General features: G+C 59.8%; 1 protein-coding gene across 1 annotated transcript in view; it reads right to left on the reverse strand.

Annotated features, from left to right (window-relative positions):
- The window catches only part of MACF1 (microtubule actin crosslinking factor 1), a gene marked incomplete at its 5' end in the record, with an annotated part of 115,078 nt that extends 93,201 nt beyond the window's left edge, over positions 1–21,877 (reverse strand). The window contains 14 exons of the mRNA XM_084274435.1: positions 2–278; positions 535–689; positions 1,322–1,415; positions 1,501–1,628; positions 1,879–1,974; positions 2,072–2,191; positions 2,646–2,752; positions 2,846–2,958; positions 4,016–4,182; positions 10,576–10,668; positions 12,051–12,128; positions 14,702–14,791; positions 15,444–15,505; positions 21,775–21,877. Of these exons, the coding sequence (XP_084130561.1) occupies positions 2–278; positions 535–689; positions 1,322–1,415; positions 1,501–1,628; positions 1,879–1,974; positions 2,072–2,191; positions 2,646–2,752; positions 2,846–2,958; positions 4,016–4,182; positions 10,576–10,668; positions 12,051–12,128; positions 14,702–14,791; positions 15,444–15,505; positions 21,775–21,877 (1,683 nt within the window). The remainder of the gene's footprint in view (position 1; positions 279–534; positions 690–1,321; positions 1,416–1,500; positions 1,629–1,878; positions 1,975–2,071; positions 2,192–2,645; positions 2,753–2,845; positions 2,959–4,015; positions 4,183–10,575; positions 10,669–12,050; positions 12,129–14,701; positions 14,792–15,443; positions 15,506–21,774) is intronic.
- Positions 21,878–23,245: the final 1,368 nt, after the last annotated feature.

Below are 23,245 nucleotides of genomic sequence, written 5' to 3' on the forward strand. Positions count from 1 at the left end.
CCTGCATTTCCTCCACCCAGGCCAGCAGCTCGTACACGAACCGGAGACTGCCTTCATCTTCAGAGGAGGAGATGGCCACCAGTTCTGTCCTGGTCATGGGCTTCCGGAACCAGGAGGCAGAGGTGGTGTGCAGCCCTTTGGTCAGGGACTCGCCTTTCAAGTGCGTTGTGCTCAGCACGGAAGGAGGCACCAGCTCCAGGGTGGAGAAGTGGCCTTTCCTGTACAGGTTAGTGCATTCCAGCCTCAGCGTCACCAGCTCGTCCTGCAGCCGCATGATCCTGAAGCAAAGGATGGGGAAGAAGAATCACAGCATCACAAGGTTGGAAAAGACCTTTGAGATCATCAAGTCCAAATGTATCCATCCTCTACTAACCCACATCCCTGAGCACCTCATCTACCTATCTGTTAAACACAGAGACCCAACCTCCTCCCTGGGCAGCCCATTCAAAGCCTGACAACCCTTTTGGTGAAGAGTTAGGTGCCCCTGAGCATCCTTCTCCATCCACACACCTCCTCAGACGTAGCCCCACTCACCTGAACACCAACTCCTCGAGCTGGTAATAATTCTCATCCCGAAGGATCTGCACATCCACCTGCAGCTGGCGGATGAGCCCCTCACACTCCTGCAGATACACGACCACGTCGGATTCGTACTGCACCGGCTGCCCCGACTCCAGGTGAGCAGCATCCTGCAACAAGAGAGGAGACTGAGAACTGGGTCCCTTTGGCAGTGAGAAGGGGCTGCCAGCCCAGCACTGACTTTCAGCCTGAAAGGACCTTTTAATCCTCAAGCTTGACCTGAGCTGAGGAACATCAGCTCACCGCTCAGCCCACACCCAGCACATCCCCTAGATGCAGATGAACTGAAAGCTTCTGCTGACAGATGAGCTCCTGGGGTTGGTCCCACAGATGGTCACCTCAACTTGCATCTCCCTTCTTCTCCCCACCTGGGTAGCTACAGCCTGCAGCGGGCTCTTTCCTGACTGTCTTTTAGACAAGTTAACCCCAGTTTGGGGTTTTTAAGCCTCGTTATACAATGAGCTTTCCCAGAGTCACTGTCCTCCTCTGTGCCAGTCGCCCAACCTCACTTGCTGCAGCCCCACGGTGCTGTGCCCCCACCTCCGGGGGTCCTTCTACCTCAATCCTCAGGAATTCCCCCCTGGAGCCCCTCCAGGATGGGCTTAAGGTGAGAAGAGAAAGGAAAGCTGTCCAAGAGAGCCCACTACCACCCCCCACAGAAGAGATGGGCAGCAATGGGTCTAAAAGAAGAGGCAGGCAAAGAGAAATTAGGACAGGGAAGAAATCTTCCCCCCCTACTCACAGCTTGCAGCGTGTTCTTCGCCAGGGTAAGTTTTTCCTCACAGCTCAGAGCACCATTCTGGATTTTGTTAGCAATTTGTAGCAGCAACTCCAGCCTGAGGTGACAAGATGGGAAGAGAATGAGAGAAAGGCTTTGGGACACCCTTCCCCAGACCAGGGATCCCCATGGGTGACACCGACCTCTCCACCGCCGGCCGCAGCAGCTTCTCCCTCTCCAGCATCTCTATGATGAGTTTGCCCCACTCCTCTTCCACGTCGTTGGGGTGGTACCCCTGGGGCAGCTTGATGCGTCCAAATTCGATCCATACCTGAGGAAAAGGTAACAGATTGGCATTCCCTACCTCCTTGAGAGAGGAATTACAGTGAAGAAAGCAGGGCTGTGAGGCAACAGCAGCTCTGCCTTTGCTCTGGCAGCAAGCTGCTCGCTACGTCATTTACCCTGAGGGTTATTTCCACTTCTCCTTTCCAAAATAAACCTGAACCAAGCACCCTTTCAGTCTTGTTAAAAGCACAACCCCTCCCACCTAAGAGCCTCTGGGTAGCCACGGTGATGCTTACCTCTAAGAGTTTGTAGAGCTCCTCTATCCTTCCTTTTTCCTGCTCTTTCACTGGGATTTCTGTTTCTTTGAAGTGTATGTATTGGTTATAAAGTGCCTGGGATGAAAAAGACTCATCAGAAACCAGCCTGGGAAACACCCACCCATAGCTCTTGGACAGAGGATGCTGCAGAGGGACCTCATCCAGGACCTACCTTTAGCTCTACAGGGTTGTGGGGGAAGGATTTATCTGACATGAGTATCGTGTGCTGCTTGATCCATGAGATGAGGGACTCCACACGGCTCTGGTACTCCAGCCACCTCGAATCCACCTCCTGCAGGGTGAGAGCATCCTTGCTGAGCACTGCTGGTGAGCAGGTCTCCGTGAAGGGAGAGGCAGAGCCCAGCCCTGCTGACCAGCCCAGCCTCAGGCAGGCTGTGGAGGGAGCTGAGGAGGGGTGGACCAGCTGTGCCTCCCCCCAGGGATATCATTCCAGGTACATGGAGGAGGAGGAGGAGGATTCTCCTCACAAGCTGCTCCCAGGAAGCCAGCTCAGCTTTCTGATGAGCCCACAATCCACAGCATCACCCACAGAGTGCCGTGGCCATACAGGCACACAGCAGTTCTCAGGACAGACACGCTAACCAGGAAGCCCATCCCTGCCCCCCAGCCTCTGCCACCCATCAGTCATCTGCTGCGGTGGACATGGAACCTCCACAACCCCTTCCCACAGCATCCAGCTGCTTCCCAAGCTGCTGCCCATCCTCCCAACCCCGAGCCAGGCTTACGATAGCGCTGATCCCTTCTCCTCCCTCGGGGACTTTGGGAAAGGCATCGTAGATTGAAGACACGTAAGTTATCACAGATTTCTCATCCGGAGAGGGGACGTCCACGTCTGGCAACGGGGAAGCAGAAAGGCAGTGAGGAATGGGAGCAGGCAGAGGGGCAGCATCTCCCCACACCACCCACATCTCCCCTGGCTGCTCACCTTCGGCGTCCAGCAGCCGCGTGACCCCCAGCCGCTCGGCGATCTCAAAGGCCTGTTCCAGGTTCTCCCGGTTACTCTGGATCTGCACCCTCTCCATGTCCACCAGATCTGGCCTGCAATGCACACGCCACAGTCACCACTTTGGCAAGGGCACAGAATCCCAGGTGGGCACCACTGCCCTGGGGGGTTCCCGAGGGCCCGTTCGAGCCCCTGCCCCAGGCTGGTGACTCTCCGAAGGGACCTGGGGTGCAGCACCTCCCCAGCTCATCCCCTTTGGGAAGCAGATGTTCAAATTGTGAAGGAAAAGCTCTTGTGCTCCTTAGGGACCTGCCCTCTCCAGCACCCACTCCACACCACCAGCCCTCCCAGGAAAGGAGCCTGCCCAAAGCAGGGTGGGTGCACCTCTCCATAGGACAGGGAAGCAAGAGGTGTGGGTGCTGCCAGCCCCGTGCCAGAAGGAAACACCAACAACAGACCATGGCAGCACACAGAAACACAGCAGAGCCAGGGAAATCCCAGCCCCTGCACACCCACCATTGCAGCCACATCTGCTGCCCACCGTGCACCCCATCTCCTGCCTGCTCCTCCCAGCACCGAGCAGCACGGGACAGCAGCTCCCCCCTCAGCATCCCCCAGCTATCAGGAGCTGCTTTCTCCTGGGCTTCTGGGGCTCAAAGCCGTGTCGATGCCCCTCACCCCAGCAGCCAGGGCAGAAGCTGTCTTGCTGGCCCCAGCTCTGCCTACACTGAGCAGGCAGAAGGTGTGTGGGGCTGTGATGTCTCTCAAGGAACCACGGGAGGTTTAATTGCTGCTCAGGAGAGCTCTGAGAGCCTTGGATGGAGCCAGGATGGAAGCACTGCTCTCCACGGGGAGCAGAGCGGGCGGCCGTGACCCAGCACACGGCTGCACTCCCGCACTGCGCAGTTGAAAGCTTCGCTCTTGCCTCCCTCTCCAGCCTCAGATGGTTTCTCTTGCAGCCTGACACATTTCCTGCTCTTTCCAAGCAGCCACCTCCCAGCTACATGGCAGCAGAAATGACTTCCAGGTAAAAACCTCACCTACACCTCTGAGCACCGACCGCAGGGGTGGGCAAGGACCCCTGGGACATCCCCAGCCCTTCCTCCCAGCCAAACCACACTCTTCCCCACCTCACTGCTCCTTCCTGCCTACCTGTATCTGTGGATGAGCGCGTTGAACATCTTCCCATCGCTCCAGCACGATGAGAAGTTGGTGCACTTGACCCCAATGTAACCAGCTGTCACCTTCTGTGTCCACAGAAGCAGCTTCTCCTTGGCCGACATGTCCCCGGATTCCCCGCTGATGTAGATGTCGGAGATCTGTAAGGAAGCAGCAGGGACACGGGCTGATGCAGGAGGAGGGATGAGCACCAGTAAGGTCTGGTTTCTGGGAACCTGTCTGAGACCTGGCAGCTGCCAGGAAGGGCAGAAGGAAACTTCTGGTCACCAGTGGGGACCCCAAAGCCTGGGAACAGACCATGGGACCCATCGTGGTGTGGCATGGTTTGGGCAGACCGGAGATCCAGGCCGGTGAGGGAGATGTGGATGTTTCCCATGGATCATTTTACCAGAGCATGAGGTGGTGCTTGGCTGCACGTGCAGCTCTGCTCAGCCCTGTGGCACAGGGGCTGCCACTGCTGCACCCCAGCATCTTCCCACCACCCTCCTCCACCCTGGAGCTGCCCTGGGGAGCAGCTAATGCCCCCATGATCCGAGCACTCCGGAGAGCAGCCAGCGGCACACCCCAGCACCTCACACCAGCACCACTTCCCCCAGCCAGGGCTCGGGATGCCGCCTGCGGGAACACAATGCCATGGTGAGACAGGGGCCCAGACGGGCTCTTCCCACCCCAACATGCTGAGCTGGCAGTGCTGATGGACACCCTCCTGTACCCCCTTCTCTGCTGCCTGCTCCCACCCAGCATGAGGAGCCCCAGCAGCCTCAGATGTCCGGGGGATTCGGCGGCCAGCCCCATGGCAGCAGCACCCATGGCTGGAGAGCAACGGGGAGGGGGAACCAGTGCCACCATCTCCCACCGGGGCCACTCCACCTGCAGCATCCCGTTGCAAAAGGAAATAAACCCAACAAAACCAACATCAGGAGCTCCAGGGAAATGGGCCATGTAAGAAGACACATGGGACAGAGGTCTCCCCTCAACCTGCACCAGCTTCAGCCTGGGGGAAAAAGGCAAGGATGGGGTGGCAGGCATCATAGAATCACAGAATTACAGACTGGTCTGGGTTGGGAGGGACCCCAAGGATCACAGAGCTCCAACCCCCTGCCACAGGCAGGGACAACAACCTCCAGGCCTGGAGCTACACAAGGTTGCCTTGAACACCCCCAGGGATGGGGCACCCACCGCCTCTCTGGGCAGCCTGTTCCAGCCCCTCACCACTCTCTCTGTAAAGAGCTTCCCCCTAACATCTCCTCTAACCCTTCCCTCCTTCAGCTTCACTCCATCCCCCAAGTGTCCCCTCGCTGTGCCTGGTGAGGGGTGCTGGTGGCAGGGGTACCATGACCCACTTCCCCAGCAGCAGAGCCCATCAGCCACCGATCTCTCTCAGCCATCCGCACGGGACTGGCTGCAAATCCCAGACGCGCACGTGACGCGACGCACGTGTCTCCGCATGCCAGCACATTTCTGATTGGCACAGCTCCCTCCTCACCCATCCCCCCCCTCCCTTCCCCACCAGCTCCCCCAATTAGTACAATTACCTCCCCTTAATTAAGGGGCAGACAAAGGGGACCATGTGAGCCTCGCTTATTTTCCAGGGTGCCTGGGGAAAGGGAGGCAGCGAGGGCTGTTCGCTCTGCTGGGTTCCTCCTCCCGGTGCTGCAGGGAGAAAGGGTGCCAGGACCCAGCCCCACCCACCATCCCTCCAAGCCCCTTCATCCCTCAAAACACCCAGCCACACTATTTCCCTCCCTCCCCCAAAATACACCCGCTTGGGTGCTGGCACTGAGTAGATCCTGGCTGCAGAGATCCCTTTGCAGTTAGGAGGCATGGAATGGATGGAGCCACGGGATTAGAGCCACGCCGCGCTGTGCCGCGCTGTGCCGCGCTGTGCCGTGCCGCCGGCGGGGAGGATGCTGAGGCACAGCACTGCGAGCAGAGCAGCGGTGTAATTGGTATGCTGCATGCAGCTCACCTCCCTCTCCCCAGCCTGGTACGCTCATCACACACAAAACTCTTTGTCAGCGGCTGCCACATCCCCGGCGCTGCCGTTAACTCCTCCAGCTCCGAGCGCCGGCTTTCCGTAGGGATGCCGGGACGCGGCGGCAGAGCCCGGATGGGGTGAGACACTGGGTAAGCAGCGGGATGGGACCCTCCCCACCTCTAGGGAGGGACCCACAGACCTCTGCCTGCGCAGCACTCCTCTACTGATCACCCAGCAGTACTTAACAAGAGTGGGATGAAGCCTTCTGCAAACCCACCCACCGGTGACACCCCAGCTGGGCTCCCCCAGGCCGCTGCCCGTCGCAGAGCTCCTTACAGCACCCAGCTCAGATAATTCCTTTATTTTTAATCATCACACAGCACCAGGGTGCTCCAACTGCCGGACCCTTTCCCCACAGGCATCCTTGCAGAAGACCCTCCCCGAGCAGAGCGTATGGAGGTGCAGGATGTGGTGCCGGCTCCACCCTCCTTCCTTCAGGACAAAGATTTAGGGAGGCACCGGCGGGAAGATGGAGCAGAAACTCGCAGGACCCAGGGCCAAACCTTTCCAACACCAACCTCGCGCACCGAGCAACCAGTGGCAGGATGCTGAAGGGCAGATGGCGACTGTGACACCGGTCCCGACCCAGCAAAGGTATTGGGGGGCCGTAGCCCTGCCCCATCAACCATGCGCTTGTCCTGGGGTGGGCAGAGCTTGGCTAAGACCAAAGGTGCCTTCAGCCCACCCTGGCATCCCCAAAGAGCGACTCCAGACCTGCAACAAGCTCCAAAGCCAAACACAGCATCAGCCCCTCCTCTTCCTCTCGGAGCCCCCCACAGAGCAGACAGACGCCCTGTGCCTCCACGTTACCCCACCCCAAGGAGCTGAGGGCAGGCAGTGTGATGGGGATACCCCAAACTCGTACCTGACCCAGCAGCCTTAAGGGTGGGCATGCCACCGGTGACAACGGCACTGGCAGCCCCTGCAACCACCAGCCGCACCCATGGGCTCCGGTGAGAGCTGCACCCTGGCCACCCATGCCAGGAGTAAAGGACATGACTGTTGGTGCCCAGAGGTGCCTTCCTGGAGGAGATGCTCATAGGGAAAAGGCTTCGGGAGCTTTCTGCACCAGAGTCAACCCGCTCACGCTCAGCACAAGGTTGCACCTCACCGAGATGACCGTCTCCAGGGGACCCCAGGATCTGGGGTCCACCGAGCCAGGTCCCCCCAGCCCACTCCAAAAAGGGGGTGAGGGTACGCACAGACACTGACCATTCCTCTGGCTGTCCCCAAGCTCCCCCTCAGAGCCTGGCACTCCACAGCGAGCCTGCAGCCGCCTTCAGAGGGAGACACCGTGGTCCCACCAGCTCCAAAACCCTTGGCTGGCCGGTGTGCCGGGTCGCTGCCGTACCCCGAGGAGCTCCGGGCCGCACCGCCGCTGCGCCCGCTAAAGGAGGACGGGCTGCGGGAGACCGGCAGTCCGTGTCCATCTCCCTCCCCGTCCCGAGGTGATGGTAACCCTGAGGTTCTCCCCATGCCAGGATTTTCCAGTTGATCCACCATTGGGGATGGTGTAGACAGCTCCGAAACGGTGCCCGGCTCTGCTGCGGAGGAGCAGGTCCACACAGCGCTGGAGCTGGGATTGGTACTGCCTCCTCTCCCCCAGGCATCCGGGGTGCTGCCAGGCTCCGGCTCCCGGTGCTTCGCTGGCTCCTGGCTGGACACGGCGCTCGCTGGGGACAGGACCCCCCCTGTTCGGCCATCGGTCCCCTCACGCAGGGGCAGCAGCACAGCCCGGCGGTTGCCCACACCGTTCCTCTGCAGCTCGACCAGCTGGCTCACAGCCTTCTCACAGTCCTTCTCAGCCGGGTTCTCCAGCAAGCGGGCGATGACGGTGGTGCCTTCCTCCAGGGATGTCCGTGCCGCACCCGACCGCCACGGCTCCAGCACCAGGCGAGCTTTCTGCACCTCCCCCTGATACCGCTCCTTCACCTGCACAATGAACCCAGGGTGCTGGGGCGCTGGGCTGGGGTTCCCTCCGCGACGCCAGCTCCCGGCAGCTTCCTCTCCCCGCTGCTGCTGAGGGGTTGCCTTCGACCTGGGAGCCTCCTCATCCTCAGCCACCGCCAGCGCCGAGGGCTCCTCCACTGGGGCTGCCTCCAGCATCGCTCTCCTCTTGCCCTTCCGTCTCCGTTTAAAGCGGACCCTTTTTTTAGGAGACAGGGGTGCCTTCCCCGTGGCTTTTTCTTTCTGCTCTTTAACGCAGCCCAGAGAATTCCCCATCTCCTCCCCGGCACCGGCAGTAACCCAGCTGAGCGAGTCACCAGCTCCCAAATAAATCCCCAGCCGGGCTTCATCGGATCAAACACACGCCGTACACCGTGCCGCGGACCGCCTCTTGCCGTCGCTCCCTCCCGCCAGCCCTGCCGCCGCCACCGCCGCCGCTCCAGACAGCCATCTTACAGCCTGGGCGCCGCGAGAAGACAAATTCAAAGCATCTCACTGCAGTTCAGAAATCACTTGACCTAAAAGCAGAGGGAGCGGGGATTGGCTGCGGCGTCCTTCTCTCCAAATATGAGGTAATTGGAGCACGGCCCTTGCCAACACAAACAGGGAGCAGGAATCAGGCAGCGGAGCGGGGAGAGGTGGGGGGAGCGGCTGGTTGGGGAGGGAGGGGGGAATCTAGAAAGCACAAAACCCAGGGAAGGTTGGTAAAGGTAGCATAAAAGAAGGGGTGGGAAATGAGGGAGGGATAAAAAAAAAAAGCAGGGAGGAGTCAGAGCGGCTCTGCATCCCCATCCCCGTTGGCATGCATGCGGAGCTGCCGCCGGCTCCCGCAGGGGTGTTTCTCCCCGATTCTGGAGGTTTGCTCCTTAATTCTTAATGCTGAGAGCCCCACGAGCCCGGTTTGTGCCCACCCCCCTGCCGGGCTCACCTGCCCCAGTGCATGGAGGTGCCCTAGGGAGCTGGCATGGCTGCAGGGAGCCGTGGCCACAAGGTCCCAACTGCGCCAGCGTTGCCATCCCAGTCCCAGTCCAGCCTCACGTCCTGCAGCCGCAACCCCGAATGCCACCGAGGGCTGGGGTCGGGGAGGACACAGCATCCTGCATCCTCAGAGGCAGCACGGGAGGGTGACACATGCCAAAGCAGGGTTGAGACAGAAAGAGGGGGAGTGGGGGGCGCTGGCTCACCCCAACACCCTCCCCCGGGCTCTCTCAGCTGCCTGCCCCCGGGGAAGCAGCACAGGGAGATTAAGAGGTTCACAATAGAGCTACAAACCCAGAAACAATCCCGTTAGTGTGAGCAGGGAAGGGATGTGCGGGCTCGGCAGCACCAGCCCAAACGCCTGGGGGCCCCATCACCTGCCCTGTCACCCCCAACTGGGTGCAGAGGGGACTCCGAGCCCCTGCCTGGGCTCTGCTATTCCCAATCCGGTCCCTGAGCAGCAGATGCTCCAGGGCAGGGCCACCCCTGGACAACAACCAGGACAGGATGTCACCAGCCAGAGCACCCCCCCGCAGACAACAGTGACTCATCAGCATCCAAACCCAGCTCGACCCCGGCTGCTTCCCAAAAGCCAGAACACCATCCGAGCGCCTCGTCAGCAGCCTGACACTCAATTTACCCCCTGCAAAAAAGCCTCTTCTCATGAATACCAGTCAGGAGGGGCTTGATCTCACAGGGGACCAGCCTGGCCACACCAGCACGGGGCACACACAGGGTGCCCCCCCACCCAGCTGAAGTGGCAGCTCCGTGGGGTGCTCCCCACTCATGGTCCCGAGGCCAGTGCCAGGCTCTGCTGGAGGATGCCAGCGGGGATATGGCAGGGAGCAGGGACACAGCAGCTCCCAAGGACTCACTCCTGTCATGGAGTCGGCCTCAGAGCTAACGCCGCATCACTAACGAGCTGCTGGCAGTAGCACCACCGAGCGGGCCCCACGCACCAACACATGGGTGGCATCAGGGGTCATGTGTGTCCCCCTGAGGCCACCAAAGCTACAACCAGACTCATCCAAGGCTATTAAAGACCTGAGCCTCTGCTTTGAGAGGTCATTTATACCACAAGATTGCTGGAGACCATCCTAAGCATTCCCCAGCGGGGTCACGGAGCGTCTCCCATCCCTGACCCGAACTGCAGAGTCAAAGTTTTCCATCTCAAGGAGAGACCCTGTGGCTGTGCCAACCACCCAAAGGACCTGGAGTACCTCAGGTAACAGCCCATAAGCTCAGACCAACAGCCCATGAGCTCAGCCCGGCTCCCTGTGGCCCCCAGGGACTTGCTCCGCTCCTCCAAAGACTTCAGCTGAGCCAACACCAACCACCACTGGTGCCAACCGAGATGCGACCACAGACAACCTGCTAGTAACGATTTCACTAGGTAAATGATAAGAAAAGGGTGTTGCTGTTCTCCAGCACTGGTCTCTGTGACACTCCGACCGACCTGCGTGCTGGCATCACCCCGAAACACACGGAGATGGACACCAGCACCCCGCGGAGACAACACGCTCCCGCCGCCCACCCCCGCGTCCTTCAGCACGAAACTCTCCTGACCTACCTGGAAGTGGAGGATGATGGTCCATATGAGCCCCAGGGTGAGTTTGGGGTTGCCATCTGTAATGTCATCGTTGCGAATGTTCACCAGCTTCACCTGAAAGAGAAGCGCCGGCGTCAAGGCTCCCCATCAAGAAGGGGGGCTGGGGGGGGGACACACGTCCCCAGTGTCACCCCAAGCACTCAGGAAGATGCTGATGCTTTGTGAAGACGACCAGCAAGACCACCCCGTGCCCTGGAAGGGCTGTTCACACCTCTAGCACCACCCCCCAGCCCGTAACAGCTTTATTCCAGCTCTGGAATGCAAACTGGAGCGATGCTGCCTGGTTGCTGCTCCTGCCCAAAACTGCAGCAGCCTTCCCAGGAGCTGCCATGCACTTCGGGCTCTTCTCTTCCCTCCCCATCAGTAAGGTACCCACAGGGATGTCCCTGCTCCCCAACACTCCACAGGTTCCCACCCTCACTAGCAGGAGCATATGGGGTAAGGAGTCCCAGCAAGGCCACTGTCACCAGAACATCACACTTCAAAGGGAAAAGCTGCTTCACCCAAGTAGAGAAACAAGCTCCCAAGAGCCGCCGGCAAAATGTCTCTATCAAGGGCTGGGGAGGAGTAGGGGGGGCTGGAAGCTGCTCACCCTCCACCCCACACTGGGGCATGTGCTCAAATTTATTCAGTGCCCTCAGGCCAGCAGAGAGAGAGAGAGAGAGAAAAATCTCTGCTTCAGCATGAACTGGTGCCATTTATCATCGTCTCTGGGGTATCTGGGGAGAATCAGGAGGTGGAGACCTGACCGAACAGGCGGAACAGGACACCAGGCCCCGGGGCTGCGGGGGTTTCACCTGCAGAGCCAACAAGTCTTGGGATGCATCCGGCTGCTCCGGGATCTGCCCCGGGGTACGGGGTCCCTGCCAGCTGCACAGGAGCAGCAGGGCCAGCAGCACCTCCCCAAAGCTCCCCAGAGCTCCCCAAAGCTCGGTGCAGGGAGCCTGCCCTCTGGAAGCCAAAGGAGGGTGAGTGGGTGCTGTCCCAAGGGGTGCTGTGGCACGGAGGCACCCGGCTGTGCCAGCACGGAGGCCGTGGGTGCGCAGGGCTGAGCAGGAGCCAGGCTGCTCCCTCAGTCCCAAAGCCACGGGGACGGCACGGACGTGCCGCAGTCACCTGTCCACGCTGCTGGGGTTTGGCAGGAAGCTGGGGGCGAGGCTTTTGGGGTACAGAACTGACTGTCTGTGACATTTGCAAAGCTTTTCCCAGAACTGGAGCCAGGTCCCTCATTTTGATACTCGATCTTGTGCCGTGGGGGCAAACCTGAGCACACCCAACGCCTACGGGGAAAGTCCCCAGAGAGCCAGCACCCCAGGGACCGGTGCACCCCAAAACAGGCTGATGCTGCTTCTTGACACCCTTCCTGAACCCCAGCCAGGAGAAAGAACCACTAACCCCCCAGCTCTGCTTCCGCAGAGGCACAAATCAGCCCTTACCTGTCGCTGCTTGAGGAAATCCAGGGCGATCTGCACGTTCTGCAGCCGGTGGAAACGCATCCGTCCCTTCTCACGTGGCTGCAAGACAGAGGAGGCAGCTTCAGGACAGGCTCATGGGGCCGGGTCAGCAGCCCCCCTGCATGCACAGCCCCCCACCCTCTGCATGCCCCTAGGAGCTGCCTGCAGCAGCCCCCCACACTCAGCGTGCCGGCGTGACCCCCGTGCACTCCCCACTCCCTGCTCTGCCTTCTTGCTCTGGAGGCAAATGAAGTCACCACTACACACCATCCTGATGAAAGAGGGCGAAACAGGCACAGAGGTGGGAAGACCCTAAAATCTCAACCCCCTCTTGAGTGCCATGAGACCCTGGGGGGGGGCTGCACCCAGGCTCCGAGCCCAGCACTGCATGGCTGGCAGCAGGATGGGCTCAGCCTCGGGATCCCAGAGCAGGATCTCACCCATCCCAAGGGAAGAGGGCTCAGCAAAGATCTACCCAAGCAGGGACAGAGCCTGACCCATCCAGGAGGAAGCAGAGCAGGTCTGCTCTGCAGCAGGATGTTGGGGATTGGCCACAAGTCCCCACTGACAGCAGAGAAACCCTGACCCCAGCATCGGCCTCTGCAGCCCCAGCTCAGCTTGTCCCGCATGTGGGCAGGGGCTGCTGCTCCCTGTACCACCTCTGAACCCTTGGGGAGGAGAGGGATGACATGTCCTGACTGCAGGAGAGGGATTTCCCAAGGTACAGCCAGCAGCCCAGCCACGACCAGGGGAAGGGCACTCTGGGTGTGATTTGAATCAGCAAGAGGGGGGATGCTCGATGGCCAAATCCCCATCTCAGCCTCAATCCAAGGTGTGCCCAGGATGCTCTGAACTGCCAGGACACCCTGAGTCCCCTGAGACACCTTCCTTCCCCAGGCTGGCTGCGGAAGAGCCATCCCTGCAAGGGGAACATCCCCAGGGCTACAAACAACTGGAGCCTGGAAGGTGACGATGTTCCAACCCCAGCTCCCACTGTGCCACTCTGGGTGGGAGGTGGCACCGTGGCCCCAGAGCAGGGGGGCTGCAAAACACACAACCTCCTGCACCTGAGCAAGGCTCTGGGGGCTGCATCCTCCGAGGTAACCCCTCAGCCAGGGCTGGGCTGTGCTCACTCCCACCTCCACTCACATGCAGGAGGTCACCAGTCGTGTCCCAAACCCTACAGTGGTGCCAACCCCCCCAAAAAGGTGCCTGTGCGCAGAGCCTGTCCATGCAGTGTGAGGTGAGCAGCCATCACAGCAGCAGCTCCCAAGGGCTGAGCCGGTGGGTGCCCAGCCAGGAGCAGTGTGTGGGGCCCGTCCTTGCCCCCTTCCCACCCCATGGGGTGGGGGACAAGGACACATGCTGTCACACCAGGTGGGTGGCGTGCCCTGACCGCAGGCCGACACTGCGACGCACACGCAGATAATCCAGTTAACACAGACACAGCCCAGTAACAAGGACCGTGGCTCCGGGTGCATCCCCACTCTTCCAGCTCAGGGTGCCCACCCTGGGTGGGTCTGACCAAAAACCCCAGCTAAAACTGAGGAGAGGGGAAGGTGGGAGCCCCCAGCCATGCTGGGCTGCACTGGACTATCTGCCGGCATCCCAGTGTCCGCCCGGCCTTACGCTGCGGCCAGGACAGACTCAACCTACTTCTTCATCATCATCATCTTCCTCCTCCCACTCTTCGCTGCTTGCACGGCACCAGGCCGGCGCTCTCACCAGGCGAAGGCTCCTCTGAATTGGCGGCTCTATGGGCTATCCAGGAGGGGAGGGGACAGCGGCGACGGGAGGGGGACACGACAGGGAGACAGAATGGAAACCAAAATGCAACACCCAGGTAAGGGGCCAAACAAAAGAGTGGGGACAGAGATGGCTGCATCCCCCAATGTGCTCCGGGATCTTCTTCATGGGCTCCAGCATAGAATTCCCACCCCCCTCCTCTCTGGCTTTGAAAGCTGAAGTGAAGGAAGCTGTCTGGATCACAAGTAGCTCAATTCAATTTTTCAGCCCCCACGCAAACCAATTTGGCATCTCTGGAGGGGAACAGGAGGAGTTAGGAGCTCTTTTCCCCACATCCTATTTTAGGGGAAAACTTAAAATAATTCCCACTGTGCTACACCACTGCAACTGGGATCTTCCCTGAGCTGAGTGAATGTGTCAGTCTGAGGAGGAGGAGGAGGGATACGGGGGACTCTACGATGCTCAGCAAGGGGTCTGCACGCTGCTACAAACCCAGCCAGTGCAGAGGCTGAGCACATGGGGCAGGAGCTTGGAGCTCAGCTGCCAGGCTCGCTGTCACAGAGGCAGACAGACAGACTATCATCCAGGAATTCAAATGTGGAGCCAAATCTGGAAGGTGAAGGCAGGTTGGGCCTGATAAAAAGCAGTCACAGGCTGTGGTGGTACCTGAGAGCCCAGCCTGGGGGACGCAGGTCTGAGTGAAGCTACAGAAAATAAGGGAGTTGACAACAGAACTCAATGATGGGCATAAAAGAACGAACGAGACAGGCTGGAAAACAAAACTATGGTGTGAGAAATGATGGGGAGGGGAGCAAGGGGGGGGAATGGAGGGGGAGAGGAAGGTTTGGGGCGGGCAGCAGCATCACTCCCCAGCCCTGGGGACTTACCAGCTTCACCCCCGACAGCACCTCCAGGAGGGAGATGAGGTTGTGGCCATCCCGCAGGTCTTCGTACAGGTCGTTGATGTGCTTGCGCACCTGCGGGGAGCAGGGAGAGCCTCAGGGGTCTGCTCACCTCCCGAGCTCTCCAACAAGCAGAAGCCATTGAACCCCTGACTGGTCTGGGTGGGAAGGGACCCCAGACCCCTCAGTGCCACCCACACCATGCCCAGGGACCCAATCCAACCCAGCCTTGAAGCCTGCCAGGGACCCCCAGCTTCTCTGGGAACCCTGTGCCGGTGCCCTCTCACCCCCCTGGTTAATCCTGTGGCTAACTAGGGGTGCAAGCATCTCCCTTTGCACACTTTGGGACTCCTCTCCACGCAGAAGCATCCCTCCAAAGACAAAATAAAGCCCCTTTGCCCTGGCAAAGAGCAGGGGAGGTGCAAAGGGGGAGCAGCCTCACCCCAGACCCACCCTTTCACCCCCAAACCTCGCAAGAAAGCAAGGACCACGTGCTCAGGTGCAGTAAAAGGGCTGGGTGATGTTACAGTGCCCTCCAAAGGCACCAGCACCATCCCTGCTCTGAGTACAGACACGTACAAACACCCAAAAGCGACTCAGAACTCCCCAGCCCCCCAAAAAACCCCAATTAAAGTATAAATAAAGGCATTTATCCACCAGTCCTGAGCCCAAATGGACAGACAGATGGTTGTTTAACCACCTTTCTAATAAAATACCCGATTCTTACCTTCATCAAGTGTTTATTGACCCATTTAGTGAAGGTTTTCTTTTGGACTCTGTCCCGTTCATCTGTGGGAAGAAGACAAAGGCAGCGCTGGGTCAGTGTTTCTCATGCAGAAACTCAAATGACAATGTTGAAATGAGGGGAAGAGACAAGAGGGATCCTGCTGGTGCCAGGACTGCTGGACGGGTCCTGCACCATGGGAACAGAGGCTGCTTATTCACGGGTTAGTGCAGGACAGGAGCCCTTCACGTGGCTCCGGCATCCCGCCTGGGCAGGGGTAGGAGCAGCCACACAGCCAGAAAAGCACATGGACTGTGTTATTTTTGGGGGAGACACAGAGTGTTGTGTGAATAAAAGCAGTGTGGATGCTTGGGGTGGGTACAGCTGCAGCCAGCAGTGGTAAATTAACCCCCAAAATGCATCCCGGGGAGAGGGGGGGTGACACGCACCTCTCATCCCCCCCAGGGAGGGAGGTGGGGTTTGGCTGAGCCCCCCACCAGCTTTAAGGGGATGCTCCCTGCTCCTGGGAGGTTTAACACATTATATAACCCCCCCAGATGTCCCATAACAGGGTCTCTGCTGGGCACCGGCAGCGCCTGCAATTAGCAGCTTATTCCGCCGCCGTATTTCTGGTTCATTGGATTGTGGGGATTTAAGGGTTATTTCTGTCCCACAGCTCAGCCAAGGGAGTGCTGGCCAGGCACTGGGAGCCCTCAACGCCAGAGGAAAGGGTGACAACAGGGGTCCCATCCCTAGGGAACAGCAGGAGCACCCAGCAGCTCCCCATGGGGTGACGGGAAGGGAGATTCGTGGTGATGCTGAGCAGTAAGGAGGGGTGGAGAAGCTGCCAGGAGGCTCTGCCCTGCCTGTTCTCAGCATAAAAACCATCGTTGTGTGAAAAGCAAAAGGTGACCAAGGTGAAAGGAGGGGGCCACAGCACTGGAGGGTCCCGTGGGACGCAAGGGGGTCCCACTAAACCTTCTCCCAGGCCTAGGCAGTGAGGAGGGCGCAGGCAATGCTGGCAGCCAGTCCTGTGCCAAACAGGATCACCAGGTTTTAACATCACCGTCTTGGAGGAAACAGAGTGCAGCAGTCCTGACCCACAACATGCAACCCTGCAGTCCCCAGCGCTGCCCCGTTCGGCCACGGGGACCCCTGGGACAGAGCAGGAAAGGACAAACCCTGCTGCCCCAAGTCAGCCCTCGGATGCCACGGTCTGCCAGGCAGAAGCAACCCCCTGGCTTTGGTTTTAAGCCAAAAATCAAGGAAAGGGAAAAAAAAACCAGTATCTTGGGCTCCCCAGCCACACTGTGGGTCCTGCCCACATGGCTCCCCGTACCCTTTGCCGAGGTGGGGGGGTCCCTGCACCATCCAGGGGACCCTTGTGGACTCAGGAAAACCTCCCTGCATCCTAACCCACGCAGATGTGAAAGTGCAATCTACCATCCCTCCCCTTCCTCATCCACCCCGTGGCTTCCCCCATCCAAAAGCACTATGGTAAAACACGTGGCGTGCCTCTGGTGAAGCTCCCCGTGCCTCTCCCAAGCAGAACCACGTGCCAAAACTACCCGCTGGCTGAACTACAACCACCCTCACTCCCCACAATGCCAGGCCCTGGGCTCGGAACAGCTTCCCTGGACTGAGCCCACGGTGCTGCTGCCTGGCACTGCCAGCCACAGCCCGCAACAGACAGAGGAAGCCACGTCAGCCCCACGTGTTTTTGGGGACTTCTCCTATAACCATACCCACGCCCCCCTCCCCGAGCCACGGTGCCGGGTCCCCTTCCAACCCCAGTGTTAATTCAGGGTGGATAAAGCTTGAGCCACCCCAGCTGTGGCACAGCACCAGGCAGCACACCGGGGCGGTGGGTACTAACCGATGCAGCACATCCGACACACCAGGCAGGCGCTGAGCCGCCTCTCCTCCCCGGAAAGATGCCACCTCTCCATCGCTGGAGCCTGGGACGGGGAGCGCTGGGTCCCGGCACAGCGGCGGCTGCCTCCCGGCTCCTGGGGAAGGGTCTTCCAGTGGCACCACCCTCTCGCTGACCTGGGTCCCAGCGGGTATGGGTGGGTGGGTGACTTTTCAGCTGCAGCTCCTCCCACCACACTACTTCCTATCCCAGTCAACGGCACTATCCATTCTTCCTCTTCGGCATCGTCATGAACCCACCCCAAGGTCAGCACCCGCTTCACCCAGCTTCCCCGGGCACTCCCAGCTGAGGGTACCAGCAGCTCTGGTACCAGCTCTGTGCCACCAAAATCCTCACCGTCCCGCGGTCCTGACAGCAGGCAGAGCTGCTCAGACAGCTCCCAGCGAGGAATAGGAAGAGCTTCTCTCTCCAGCAAGCTCCCAAATGGCAGTGCGGAGCATCGGGCTGTGGGTACGGCCGCAGGCTCGTCCCGCAGGAGCCGGGCACTGCCCCTGCCAGCAGGCTCTTGGCTTGTTTTTCCTCGTCTTGTTTTCCAGTTAATTGCACCGGGGACGGGAGGGACAATGCCGGGCTGTTCTCCCTGCTCCCGCCTGCCAGCCCGCAGCTCCTGCCCAATTCATTTCCCAGCTCTGAAGAGCCCAAAGCCGGGACCCGGTCGCAGCCCCTCTCGGCACGCTGGGAGATAACGGGGGCCTCCTTATCACTTCTCTCTTCCTTTTCGGCTAAATATAACCCCTCTGCAGACCTCCTGCCAGCGGGAGCCCTGCTGAAGCAGCCGGGATGGCGAGAGGAGCCGGGCTGCTGCCCGAGAGGAGCATCGCAGGGAGCCTGGGGGGGACAGAGGCGCGTCACCGAGTCCCACACCAGCAATCTGCAGCCAGGCAGCTCCGTCGCCAGAGCTGGGGGGTGTCAGCAGGCCTCCCTACACCCCCTCTTCCCATCTCCCGCTGAAACAGGATTCCTACCGCCACCTCCTTGTCCCGTCTCCACACCTTTGGGTGGTTCCTGGGCTCTAACCAGATTACACACCCCCCAACCCCACAGCCACTATCGTCGGAGCTAATAATAATGCAGGTACTGCTTACTAACGATATTAAGGCGCTGCAAGCTTATCTCTCCCTGGCTAATCTTTTCCAGAGTCACCCTGATAAGCAACTTGTTGCAACCCCCCCCCTCCCTGCCACACTGTGCTCTCTCCCCTGTCTAACAAGGGTGTGCTGGCCCCAGCCACCCACAACCGTCCCGTCACTGGACAGGGAGCAGAGGCGATGGCTGGACAGGAGGTTACAGCGACCAGAGGAAATCTGCTCGGCTCAGAGGACAAGCCAGAGGGAAGGGGAGAGGCTGCCTGCACAGCCCAGGTGCCCCGAACGCAGGACATGGAGCAAAGGTTGGTGACGGGGACGTGGGGAACATCACCAGAGAACAGAGACCCCTCTACCAGCAGCCCCAGTGAAAACCACACTCCCTCACCAAACGTGCCCACCCACGTTCAGTGGTCCCAGCACCAGCGATGCTTTCGGAGCTGCCCCACAAAGTAGTTTTGTGTTGCTGCTTTCAAGACAGGTGAGACTCATGGAGATGAAAACGGGGACGAACCAGGCAACAAAACCCAGCCTGAGCCCAGCTGAGCCACAGCTCAGGCTGCAGGGACCACAGTGGGATGACCCAGGAGTGCCAAGACCTGCCCTGGTGCAAGCAAGGAGCGGACTAAGCTACCCGCATCCCAGTTGCCCACATCCTGACTGCCTGCATCCCAGCCCCAAACCTCCACAGGACCATGCATGCTGTTTAATCCCCACCTCCTCTCTTCCCATAGCACACACCACAGTGCATTCCGTTGCATCCCTAGAAAGGAGCATCCCAAAGGCACCATCCACTCTCCCCATGGCAGCACGAGTGCCCCACAGAGGGACCAGAAGCAGCAAGGACCAAGAAGCAGGGGCAGCTGTGGGAGGGGAAGGCAGGTTTTGAGGTTTTCCCCACTGCTGTTGGACCCCTAAGTGAATCCAGCTGGTGAGAGGGAACTGGGAAAAGCATCCTGGCCTGTAGCTGGCTTCCAGCACCCCAAACTCAGGAGCATCAGCTGAGCATGGGAAGAAAAACCTCCCACTCACCCTCCTGTCAGAGCCAGGGCTCTTGCCATCCTCACTGGGAGGGCTCCCAGAGGCACCATGTGCCGCAGACCCTCCCAAACACCCTGCACAGATATTTTACACACACACCCCCTGCCCCAGTTTGCCCACAGCAGCCTCTGCCCTGGCAGCCTGCCTGTCTGCAGCAGCTCCCAACACGCCCAGCCAGGAGCTGCCTGGATCCCTCCTTCACCATCGCTGTCAGACTCCATCACCGCTCACCTCCTCCTGCCTCAGGCTGCGAGAGCCCAGTCCCAGCACCAGGCAGGATGGGATGGAAGGTGCCTGGCGAGGACAGAGGGGTTGAGACCGGGATCCAGGCTCTCCAGTGCTCCCCTGGGACAGCTCTTTGCCATCACCATGAAGGAACTTGGGATTTCAGTGTCGCTCTGCCAACTCTTTCAGCCTCTCCTGCTGGGATAAAGCCTGGAAGCAGCTCCCAAGTTTTCTGTTCCTGTTGCTTAAAGCTGAAGGCACACAGGAGATGCCAGGTGGGGTCCCACACTGGATGTGCTTGCTGAAATCTGGAGGACAACTCCAAGCCCACGCTCAGCATGAAAGCATCGAGCAGCCGTGGGGTGAAAGGGCGAAGGGGGGGGGGTTGCGCCCTATAAACACCTAGAAACAAATGTTGAGAGCGTTGAAACCCATCGCTCGTGCTTTGAACTCCTTTGGGGCATGCAGGGAAGGGTGTTGTTTGGGGTTTTGGGGTGGTTCGTGGTACTTTTTGGATGGGGGATACACAGAAAAACCTGGCTGGCTCAGGAGCACGAGGGATTTCAAACGTGCCGGCTGCCAACTCCGTGGGCTGACATAATCCATCATGACAACAGAGCCGACCGGGCAGGATTTACAGATCCTTTCGAAACGGGGAGAGGAGACAGTGCCTGATTCAGCCTGGAAGAATGCACAAGAGAGATACCTGTGGTGGAAAAACCATCCAGCACCCGGATATGTAATGAGGGAGACACCTGAAGAGAGGGCGATGCCAAGGAAACCTTGGGCAAGCATCACAGGGCAGCAAGCCCTGCAGCCAAGATGACCCTCATCCTCCAGGATGCTGCATCCGTGGGGTGGGGAGGACCTGACCTTTACCGGGAAGGAGCAACGGAGGGGAACAGATACTGAACAGACTTGGTGCTTGCAATGCTCCCACCTGGATTTTTACCAAAAGGGATGGATATCTGCAGGGTGAAGCGGTGGGGTGGCACGGTACGGGGGTAGGGAGCTGGGAAGCAGCCAGGAGGTCCCTAGATGGGACCCAGCATGTCGCTGCACAACACTGTCCTGGACTCTGAGGTTAATTAAGTGGACAGGGGACGGCCGGTCAGCGGGAGGAATTGCAGCAAGGCTGGGTGGAGTGGGGAACAGGGCACGGTCCTGTGGAGTTGTGCAACTCGGGCTCTTTAGCCCTCTCCTGCTAGTTTTTGGGGAGGAAGGAGGGAGCGTATCCCAAAGCAGTATTTGGGGAAAGGTCCCTGTGCACTGCCCGGGTCCTGCAGTCTGGCTCCTGGGCTGGGAAAAAGAGAAGGAAAAAGGGGGAATCCGTCACGGATAGATGGAAAGGGGCCCACACAGAGGCACAGGAGAGAACAAGCCCTGATGGACAAAGGAGAGACAGGGAGGAATGAAAACAAACAAATCCCAGGAGACAGAGGTTGGGACGGAGAAGGAGGTGCCGAGTCCTTGTCCGGTGCCGGAGCTACGGCACATCCCTGTAACAAATCCTCGCCCTCCTTAGCAGCGGTCATGTGCAAGCCCTATTTTGGGAAACTGAGGCAGGGTCAGCCCCAGCTGCTCATCGAGGCCGTGCCAGAGCCGGGAGGAGCTCCTGGAGCCACGTCTTGCCACTTCTGGCATCGGTGACTAACTGAGACAGGGCAAGGGGTGGGAGGGACGCTCGCCTGCGCCGGGGCAGGAACCAGGAGGCAAAACACCAAGCACATGTCACGGGCTTGTGCTGAGACAAAAAGCAGCCTCATCCCCAGCGAAACACCCCCCATCCCAGCCGCTCCCAACCGCACGCGTGCTGGGAACGGGTGGCGAGACCAAATTTAGACACCAAAACCCCTGCTCCCCCCCCCCCCAAACCCTAACTCCCACCCCTCTCCCGCCACCACACGGGGACAGGGAGACTGTGAGCATCCCCCCCAACCTGCCACGTTGTCCTCCCTGGCTGGCTTGTCCCATGGATCTGTGAGGGAAAACAAGCCGTGACCCTGGCAGCGGCACGCCGGCCATCTTACTGCCTCTCCCCCTGCCCTACCTTCTCTGCTCCGGCTCCTCCAGTACAGGACGCCGGCGATGCCCAGGACGTGGCTCAGGACAAAGGCAGCAGGCGGCAGATAGGAGCTCTCCGAAAGAGGCATCGTCTCCTATTCCCGGCCCGTTATCCTGAGCCCAGCTCCAAACTTCTTCCTCACGAAGCTGCCGCTGCTGGAGCCCAGCATCGCCGGGACGGCGAGGGGACGAGGCGGGGGGGGGTTAGAGGGGGCCAAGCCGTCACCAGCAGAAACTTCTGAAACTTCCTGCCTGCGCCTCTGCCTCCAGCTGGTTGTGCCCCTGGGACGTCCCGGAGCTGGCAGGGCTCAGGGACAGCCAGCGCCACCGGGACGGGGCCAGGGAGATTTGGGAGCTCGTGGAGGGGGCGGGTAGAGGGAGAAAGCCAGCGTCAGGCCGGCTCAAACATCTTTCCTCAGCGTTCACTTGGCCAAACTTCATCTCTCCCCCCTCCCCTCCCACCCCGCGCCGGGGGTAGAGACGTCATCTCCTCCTTGATTTCCATTCCCAGCCCCGCTGCGGCGGCCGTGGCAAAGGGGAGATCGGCGAGAGCAGCTGCTGCGCCGGCATCACCGCAACACCCCGCTCGTCACCGGGGGCTTGGGACCCACACAAAATCTCACACCCCACCCCAACCGCAGGGGACAGCCAGCAGCCCAGCAGCCCCTGCCTGGAGGCTGCCACACAGAGGGCAGGCAGCACTGAGAGGGGAGCGGCTGTGAGATGCTGGCAGCAAGTGCTGGAGTGGCAGCAGGCAGCTGCCTGCTGGGGCATGGTACCCCGGGCTGGACCCAGCAACCCGCCTGCCCAGAGCAAACCCTCAGCCCAGCAGCAAGGGCAAAAGCACAGGCAGCCCAGTTTGAGCTTCTGGGAGACGGGTACCCCATGAGTGTTTCCCTCACCATCATCCCCGGATGCCCAGAGATAAATATGTAACTGCCAGGTCACTCCCAGAGCCCACAGGGAAGCACCCACAAAGGATGCTCCAACGCAAAGGATGCTCCAACACAAGGGATGCTCCAACACAAGGGATGCTCCAACACAAGGGATGCTCCAACACCAGGGATGCTCCACCTCAAAAGGCAAAGGTTCATCCACCTCCCAGCCCTTCCTGCAGCCGGCTGCCCTGCTAACCCCCAGCATCTCTCCATCCACTGCGAGACTCTGACATTTATTAACTGTCAGCACCGTGCTGGGTGGTTTCGCTTCTGTTCAGAACCGCTTCTGGCAGCAGGGAAACTGACAGCAGGAAGCCCTACCGCAGCGTGACTGTTATACCCCCAGCCCACTGGCCATTAGAACCACAAGCAAACCAGGCAGAGAGGCTCCTGGCAAAGCCTGGTGTGCTTCCTGAGCCCATCACATGCCAGGCCAGGGGAAGAAACTCTCTTACATAGCAAGTTGTACAGAATGAAACACTCAATTTTTCACCTTTCCCTTCCCAGGACAAGAGCAGC

This window comes from Gallinula chloropus (genome assembly GCF_964237585.1).
Source record: "Gallinula chloropus genome assembly, chromosome: 22".
NCBI lineage: Eukaryota > Metazoa > Chordata > Aves > Gruiformes > Rallidae > Gallinula > Gallinula chloropus.